Below are 9,829 nucleotides of genomic sequence, written 5' to 3'. Positions count from 1 at the left end.
TCCACTCGCTTCAAAGCTCGCGCTCATCTGAATTGAAATTTTCGTGCGGCGGTTGAGCAGAAATGTACGCGATAGCTGTGTTCGGGATGACGTCGTTAAGTTTTTTCCGTTCTTACAAACCGAACGCACCGAACCGAACGTTAGGTTTTTTTTCCGTTCGGAAACAATAAGAATAATGTGCGCCTTGTTGAATATTTTGTATGTAATTAGAGCATTAAGGTTTCCGAATCTGAATTCCTGATCAGGAAACCTAATCCGGTTTCCGAATGTTTGCGCCCAGCCTTAGGGAGCAGTACCTACAGCCATAAATAACACAATATTTGTGCTGTACAATAGGGCTACTCACGATATTAATAACCTACGTCCTAAAAAATTTAAAGAAATTAACATATTATTCGTCTCAATAATACTTATATAATTATCAGAGTCTTGAAAGAATATACTTAATATATGATCCGGTGAACCGCCATTTTGAATATTCTGTTCAACAGCGAAACTCCAACACTATCCTGACCACACACCAACTCACCACATTCACACAGATTCACAATTTCAAATTTCGCCAGTTGAACGTTTTACGTCACTCTTCTGCTCAACACCAAACCTGAGAACCATGGCTTTGACGGAATACAGTTTTGAATTCTAGCAAATGTCCTACCCTTTGACTTGCTAGGGATCAACCATGCCACTCTCCAAGATTCCTGAAGGGAATGTTTTGGAAATGCACACAAATCTCGTCCATTATTAGGACAGGCAAATGGTTCAAGCCAATACAGCCGTATTCGTTAACATTAAATAATTTATTTCACGAATTTTACAATATTGTTCTTTCTACAAACGTAGAATAGCACGACGAATAAATAATTTTAAGGATTTGTTTTGTTACGCCAAAGAAGTAAAACTTCTTGCGTGCATACATAAGTATACACACACTTTTTTGAAGTAAAACTTCTTTAGGCGCGACTTGTTGAGGGTAACGCAGAATTTTTTCTGACGTAAGTAACGCTCAGTACAAAAGTCAATTGAAAGAATTTTTTAAGCCATTATAATTTAATGGTTTTAAAAAATATTTCAAATTGCTCAGTAATATTTTTTTTAAATCTCCAGGTGTATAATTTGTTTATTTTTTACTACCATTGCACTAAATAATTTAAACGTTTTCAGAAATTATCTGACATATTTGCGACATTCGCTAATTGGTTTTGGTTTCTTCGCCTATTATTAGGACAGGCAAAGGGTTCGAGCCCATACAACCATAATTGTTAATATTCAATAACAAAATCATATTGATATTTGGTATTAATAATTTAACCTTCAATTTCTTATTATCAATTATTTTATTTAATGAGTAAAAGTTTTTAAAGGTACGTATTAAATTATGAAAAAGTAAGTGTTTATTTTCTGATGAATAATAAAATCAAAACATAACATTATAGCATTCTTTGTAAAATATATAAAATCTCATCTGATAAAATAATATTAATGAAAACGCCAACTTTGCTCAAAGATGTAGTTATATCGTCAGCTTTTCCGAGAAAAAAATCTAACAATGCTCCTAGCTCTTCAATAATAACATGTGAGTGCTTAGTTGGTAACACGGCTTTATTTAATGTATATATAATTTAATATATTCATGTATCTGTTAATTATTCCTAAAGTTAATTATTATTAAGTTTTACTTCAATCGCGTGTAAAGGTTACACACACATACTTTTATTTAACTTGTTTCTCTTGACTCTTACTCAACAGATTAGGTACCAATGAACATACCTACTTATGTGGTATTATTTCCATTTCAGACCATGCATAACTTTTTGTCAAGTTATAACGATTGTTTATACTTGGTGAATTATAAGATAATCAAAACAGTTTCTTGCTATCTGGTAATAATATACATTTTTCCCAAGTAATATGCCATTCTTTTACCTATCAATAAAATAGACCGCCGCCGGATACAAATAGGTATTTTTAGCGTATCACACATATACTCTGGTTTTTATGTTGGCGTTTCTGTAGTTTGAAAAAAGACGTTGATTATTCATCGGAATTTGTTTTTTTTTAAATCTACATTTCTGAAATCTTCATCTGGATACACTTTTGTTCTTGACCTAGCACCTTAAAAAAAATACAAGGTGGCAGCACTGATTGTCAGTTGTCACCTATTGTCAATTGTCACAAGTCACATTGCGGTGTCCTCAAATATTATTTTAATTCATATTTTCATAATTTTTTAGTTTTCACAGTTGACATAATTACTGAATAGGTACATTCAAATATCACAATAATTTCCGTGCGATTCCGTATCTAAGATAATTTGCGCCGGAGTAGCATTTATAATTTATAAATTCGGACCGACATTCGGCGAAGCAAAGTATAACTTTAAAGTTGCCCATCCAATTTTAAAATGGTAAGTAACTTCGGTGACATTCCCATGACCTTCAAACTTTTTTATTTTATAATGTTATTCCATTTGAATTATATACTGTTTTGGTCTTCTTAATTATTTACGAAAGTAATAAGATGTACAAATATTAACCATAACATTATAAATGTCAAATTAAAATTTTGCTAGTTTTACTGTATTACATACTTTTCAACTTCCTCTATTGTTAAAAATGTAATTAATTGACTAATTTCGATAAAGCGTATCAGCTCCTTCATATAATGCATAGAGGTTTATCGTAACATTTAGATTTTATGATAGATTTACTGATTATACCTACTATAGGCAGAAAACATAAGTACCAGTATTAAATTCACATATTAGTGTGTAGATACTATGATAAAATGTTTTGTTGCTGCGGTCAGGATAAATCTAATAAACCTAACACTGTACACACAATTATATTGGCGGAGACTATGGTTAGTGAAATATCAAATAAAATTATTATCTGTTATAAAATTTTGAGGTTTAAATTCATTGAATCTGTTGAATACAATGCCGTTTCTCAGTTTACTTTTTATATAATATAAGGATATGTGATGCATATTAATTATTATTGACTATACATTAATGCCAAATATTGTCTTTGTTACTTTAAAGTTTGTAATAGTCTAAATTAAAAAGTGTGATACTAATTTTAGCCTACTTAGTTCCATGTATTAAATTAAAATTTGGAAATTAGCTTTATTAGTTCTGCCATGATATTATACCTTTTCAGTTTTTTACATATGCTACAAAATATGAATTGTGATCATTTGGTTTTGTTTATAATTGCAGGCATCACCAATCAAAGTGGTTGTGACAGGAGCCGCAGGACAGATTGCGTATTCTCTTCTGTACCAAATTGCATCTGGTTCAGTCTTTGGCCCTGACCAACCAGTAGTACTGCATCTCCTTGATATTGCTCCAATGATGGGAGTCCTTGAAGGTGTTGTGATGGAACTGGCAGATTGCGCATTACCTTTACTCGCAGGAGTCTTGCCAACTGCCAACCCAGAAGAAGCATTTAAAGATGTGGCTGCAGCATTTCTAGTTGGAGCTATGCCAAGAAGAGAAGGAATGGAGAGGAAAGACCTATTATCAGCCAATGTTCGTATTTTCAAAGAACAAGGACAAGCTTTAGATAAAGTTGCCCGTAAAGATGTAAAAGTTCTCGTTGTTGGTAACCCAGCCAATACAAATGCCCTTATTTGCTCCAAATATGCTCCATCCATCCCCAAAGAAAACTTCACTGCTATGACTCGTCTTGACCAAAATAGAGCTCAAGCTCAGTTGGCAGCTAAATTGGGTGTACCTGTTCAAGATGTAAAAAATGTAATTATTTGGGGAAACCACTCATCAACTCAATTCCCAGATCCCTCCAATGCTCTGGTCAAAATTGGAGGTGTTGAGAAACCAGTTCCTGCAGCTATTAATGATGATGAGTTTTTAAAGTCAACATTCGTATCAACTGTTCAAAAGCGTGGTGCTGCTGTTATTGCAGCCAGGAAAATGTCTTCTGCTTTATCTGCTGCCAAGGCTGCTTCTGACCATATGAGAGACTGGTTCTTAGGGTCAGGTGACCGATGGGTTAGTATGGGAGTTGTTTCAGATGGTTCATATGGTACACCCCGTGATACTGTATTTTCATTTCCTGTGACCACAAGTAATGGCAAGTGGAAAATTGTTGAAGGTCTAACTATCTCAGACTTTGCCCGTACAATGCTTGATGCTACTGGCAAGGAGTTAGATGAAGAAAAGAGAGATGCATTAGAAGTCTGCAAGTAACAAAATGTAGTTGAATAGGTACACATTCTATAAGAGATTCAGCCGATATTATCAGGAATAGATTTAATATTAATTACAATCTCACAATGCTTATCAAACTGTTGTTAATTTTATAGGAATTTAGATATCATTTTGTTATCTGTTTAATATATAATAAACCTGATAAATTTTACATTGTTTAAATTGATAATAAAATAAGTCTTAGAAGTTACATATATGCTTATATAACTACTTTTGCAGATTTGAATGTTATTATGTAAGTATTGTTTGTGATGTTTCAAGGTTGTTATGTAATCTATAGATTGGGAAACCGATGAAAGGTTATGTGTCATGTGGCAGCTTTGGCAATTAAAACATTAGTCATTCAGTTCCTCGGTATTGCTAATAATGACATGTAAGCTAGAATGACATTTCTTCAAAATATTATACAGATGGTGCTACAATAGCGACATTAAATGAATACATGGGTAGAGCTACTTAACCTTTATCATAATTAAGTTAATTAATTGAAATTTTAAACAATGAAATTATACATTTTGAAAACCAAATTTTTAAATCGAAATGGGACAACATAGCTGCCACTTGACTCCTGTTTTCTTCGCATGGAGATTTATCTACAAATCATCCGAGCTCTCTTCGAACAATGAAGCTACGTTTCTACGCAACGCCAGGTGATCGAGACGTACACAGTGCACTGGGCCCCCGCCAAATCGAGCCGTCCTGTGTTGCACTTGGTCAATTGGTTCGAGCTTATGCTGGGGTGCACCAGACCAGAGATGACGGCAATACTTTATATGTGGCCGGAACTGCGCTTTGAAGAGCGCTAGATTGTGGGCCGGGTTGAAGTATTGCCGTGCTCTATTTATGACGCCCAGCTTCTTCGAATCCAATTTGGCTTTGCCTTCCAGATGATCGCGGAATTGGCATTCGCTCGAGATTTTTACATTTTGAAAACCAAATTTTTTAATCGAAATGGGACACCATAGCTGCCACTTGACTCCTGTTTTCTTCGCATGGAGATTTATCTACAAATCATCCGAGCTCTCTTCGAACAATGAAGCTACGTTTCTACGCAACGCCAGGTGATCGAGACGTACACAGTGCACTGGGCCCCCGCCAAATCGAGCCGTCCTGTGTTGCACTTGGTCAATTAGTTCGAGCTTATGCTGGGGTGCACCAGACCAGACATGACGGCAATACTTTATATGTGGCCGGAACTGCGCTTTGAAGAGCGCTAGATTGGGGGCCGGGTTGAAGTATTGCCGTGCTCTATTTATGACGCCCAGCTTCTTCGAATCCAATTTGGCTTTGCCTTCCAGATGACCGCGGAATTGGCATTCGCTCGAGATTTCGAGACCTAGTATTTCGATACTGGGCGAGGCTTTAAAGGAGGTGTTGTCCAAGAGCGCTGATTCGACAATTGGGGATTTTTTAGTAACGCGCAAACTTGAGTGTTCTGGGGGTCAAATTGGACAATGTTAATTTTACCCCATTCCGCGACCTTCTCAAGAGAGGACTCGATGGAAGACATAAGTTTCATCTGGCACTAGTCGACAATTTCCCGAGAGACCTGCATGGCCCGTGTATACGGAATCACCAGTACTGTCATCTGCATAGCAATGTATGTTGGAGGTGTCCAACATATCATTGACATACAGAAGAAACAGGAAGAACAAACAGTGTAGGAGATAGCACACAGGCTTGGGGCACTCCAGCGTTCACGGGCTTCGGATTCGAGCAATAACCGTCGACTAATAAATAAAAAAAAGTGTAATATTAATATTCTTAGTTTGAGGTACAAAGGCCTTTATTGGGGCCTCTATTATTTGTAATATTTATAAACGATATCAACACTTGTTTTTATCATTCTAAATTTCTACTTTTTGTTGCAGAGATTAAGGTGTTATATTTGACACCAAGTTAATATTTAGTGAACATATTAAAAATATAACTGACAAAGCATACAAAGTATTAGGGTTTGTTATCCGGTCATCTCAAGACTTCAAACTAATGAAAACTACGAAAGTTTTTTACTATGCTTACGTGCGAACACACTTAGAATACGCGTGTGAAATATGGAGTATATGTCAGATATAAAAAGAATATAGAAAAGATTCAGAAGAGATTTACTCGTTTACTCTCCTATAAATTTAGAGTACCTAGAGTAGGTCATTCAACTCAGCACGGTCAGAAATTTCATCTGTTACCACTCCAGCTTAGAAGAGACTCCGCTGATATTAGGTGTCTTAGAAAAATAGTCCAAAGTGTGGTGGATTGTCCTGAACATCTCGGCATGATAGCGTTACGAACTCCAAATCGAACAGTAGCTCTTCAATGGATAAAGGTCACAGTAACTTACGAGGGAACGATGCCGCTGCTGAATTGGCCAGGAGGCTCAGGAGCTCAGCGATGATTAGCAACGGTCATACGTCAACACACCAAGGAACTACATAATAAGTACTGGATGGAAGTGAGTGGGTGTAGACCAGCAAAAGAAGCTCTACCTCAAATAAACTCCAAGCTCTCTCGCAAGCTAGTAAAACTTCGACGACCTAGGTTACGTAAAATAACTCATGTACTAATGGGTCACGGCCCTTTTAACAAGCATCTGTTTAATATAGGTGTCACCGACAGTCCACTGTGCAGAGCCTGCATGGAGGCAGAAGAAACAGCCGCACACATCCTTTTAGAATGTAGGAGTGTGACCACATACCGGGCCAAACACCTGGGGTCACCGAGGACTCTCCCCGAGGTCATGGGTGACATCAGAGGTTTGATACACTACCTTGAGGAGTTGGGCTGTCAGGATTAGCCGCCCACCTCATCACGCAAAATAGGCGCGCTGTAGTCGAGTTGCGGATAGTAGCCCGTGATAACCTATAAACGTGTTACGTATTTGTGGTAGTATAAAAAGCATAAAAAGTCCATTCGCAATGGATTTTACGAAATCTTTAAGCTAGTTTATTGTAATTATCTTTATAACTATGTATTTATAAGACGTGTTTCTATTCTAAATCTATAGTTAGGCTAAGCAAATTTCTTTCTATAACATATTATGCAGCTTATTATTATTATGGAAGCTTGTAATTGAAGTTGCTGTACGCACAGAACAGAAAAAACTAGTAGAAGTGGCATGTGGGCGTTACCCTGTCGCCACTATTGTGTACAAATGTACATGCTCGAGGCTCAAGTGAGACCAGTCGTTTGATGTCAAGTGAAGCATTATTATCTTTTGAAAAAATACAAATATGCCTTGTTGTGCCATTTTTGACTGTAGTCATAGCCTCAATAAAAATGTGTCCAACGAAGGGATTTCCTATCATCGGTAATCATATCGATTTAAATACAATTAATATTTTTTATGTGTTTTGCAAAATTTACAATGAAAAATGAACCATAAAATTACAACGTATATTTACCTTTACGTTTAATCGATGTAACTTGTGTTAAAATAATTAATGTAAACAATAAAAATATTTTATTACTCAACAAGTGCATGCATGTACATATCGATTTAATTTTATCGAAATAAATTTTATCTTTATAAATTGTATTCAAGAATTGCTCTCTTCCATGCATCATGCGTAAAGTAAGGTAAGCATGCATAAGGGGGTAAGTAAGCAAAATATGATAATATGGTTGTGGTAATTGTGTACAAGAAGACTACGATGAATTCATATTAATAGTTTTAAATTGTCTCTTAGGTACAGCTAATTATTATTTAACAAATATGTGTAAGATTCCAGTTAAAGTAAATAAGAGTTAATTTTTAAATATAGATAAACAGTTTTTATAATTTAATTTTAATATTTGGCACAATATATTGAGGTTCCACCGATAAGGTTGAGTCAAGGTGGAGTAGGAGAAAACCTCATAACATTTTTTTATGAAAATAAGGGACGAGACGAGCAGGACATTCAGCTGATAGTAATTGATACGCCCTGTCCATTACAATGCAGTGCCGCTCAGGATTGTTGAAAAACCCAATAATTCTAAGCGGCACTACGACTGCGTCTACGACTCGTCACCTTGAGATATAAGTATCAAGTCTCATTTGCCCTTCAGAACGAAACACAGTAATGCTTACACATTACTGCTTCACGGCAGAAATACGCGCCGTTGTGGTACCCATAATCTAGCCGGCATCCGGTGCAAAGAAGCCTCCCACTGGTAAATACGTCACATCATGACGTAGTAGAGGAAGTATGTCATAGAATTGTAAAAAATAGATCGAACCATGAATTCTGGGAATGTTTGCCATCATTGTAGCATATGTACATCATAATATAAAATATCATAAGACTAACAAGATTATTAATACTTCATTAGTACTTATAGCTTCTCTTTTTATTGATCATTCGTTAGTGCTTGTTTTAGATATTTTATTTCCGCACGCGCATTACGTATGGAAGCAGTACGGCTTTTATAAAATCTCATGTCTTCCTGGCCCCTGGGTATATACAGAATAACGATGAATACTTAAAAAAAACTATGTTTTATTCGTGTATTGCTTCCCAGGTCAATATAATATTGATATTGTAACTCTCCAAGACAATTCGTGTAAACTGTCATGGTTTTATTTGAATTGAGCTAGATATTGTCCATCCTTAGAACTATAATAACTAATAATCACTTTAAGAATATGAGATTAGCGTAATTGTATTCAGTTCGAAATTGATGTGAATACATTTGTAGTTATGTCTTTTCGTGATTGTGAATGGCCTATCATAAAGCTGATATTAAGTGTGTGTATTACATATTTCATAGATAAATGTGTGAGTTTGGCGACATCTGGTTCTATAGTAAAATGACATGATGCCACTTCTACTAATTTTTCCTGTTCTGGGGCTGTAAGCTCCCCAAATAAAATAAAATAAACTGTAAATTCTGTCCCATATCCAAAATACTTTATTACATTACGTTATTACATTTGACAATAGCTTTATTGCATCAATTTCTATATCTTGTATAAATTAATCTTTTTAACATATTTTTAGGACCATTACACCATGTCTTAAATAATTTATCACATTCTATTATCGGCCTCCTTAAATTATCATGTATCCAGGTTCTGGTAGGGGTTAGTAGGGGCTAGTAGTTCAGGTAGGTTCTGATTTCCGTTCTGGTTTTGGCAAATATTTGAATAAAAACATGGGACTGAATGTCGTCATGAAGGGCCCCTAACAATAATGTATCCAGCTTATGTCATCTGTGACGGTGGCAAACACAACATACAAGTAATCTGTGTTCCATATTATACTTTACGCGCCACACACTCAACACAGTCTCGACTTTAACATGGACATGGAATGATGGAAGCAATACTTCACATCACGTGGTTGGGCCTGCAAAGCTGCGCTGTATAGAATATTATATTTTTTTTTATATAAGAGGGGGCAAACGGGAAAGTAGCTTACGGGGTGAGGACCACCTGGATGTCCATATCCGCAACATCAGGTGTCAAGATATGCGTTGCCGGCCTTTAAGGTCTCATGCTCTTTTCTTGAAGGTCCCTAAGTCGTATCGGTTCGGGAAAACCGCAGCCAGTAATTGATTGCACAAAATGTCTGTCAGAGGAAGATATTTCTCGCAAAACACGCTGTTGTGGAATGCCATACG

At 36.0% G+C, this 9,829-nt stretch overlaps 1 protein-coding gene across 1 annotated transcript; it reads left to right on the top strand.

Moving 5' to 3' along the window:
• The first annotated feature begins 2,186 nt into the window (after window positions 1-2,186).
• LOC126968023 (malate dehydrogenase, cytoplasmic) lies at window positions 2,187-4,382 on the top strand. Its single transcript, XM_050812806.1, has 2 exons — window positions 2,187-2,407; window positions 3,221-4,382. Exons 1-2 carry the CDS (start codon window positions 2,405-2,407, stop codon window positions 4,208-4,210), a joined length of 993 nt encoding a protein of 330 aa, XP_050668763.1. The 5' UTR covers window positions 2,187-2,404; the 3' UTR covers window positions 4,211-4,382.
• The last annotated feature ends 5,447 nt before the right edge of the window (window positions 4,383-9,829 follow it).

The sequence above is a fragment of the Leptidea sinapis genome, chromosome 14, assembly GCF_905404315.1.
Source record: "Leptidea sinapis chromosome 14, ilLepSina1.1, whole genome shotgun sequence".
NCBI lineage: Eukaryota > Metazoa > Arthropoda > Insecta > Lepidoptera > Pieridae > Leptidea > Leptidea sinapis.
The sequence above is the reverse complement of the archived record's forward strand: the minus strand, read 5'-3'. Positions and strand labels throughout refer to the sequence as shown.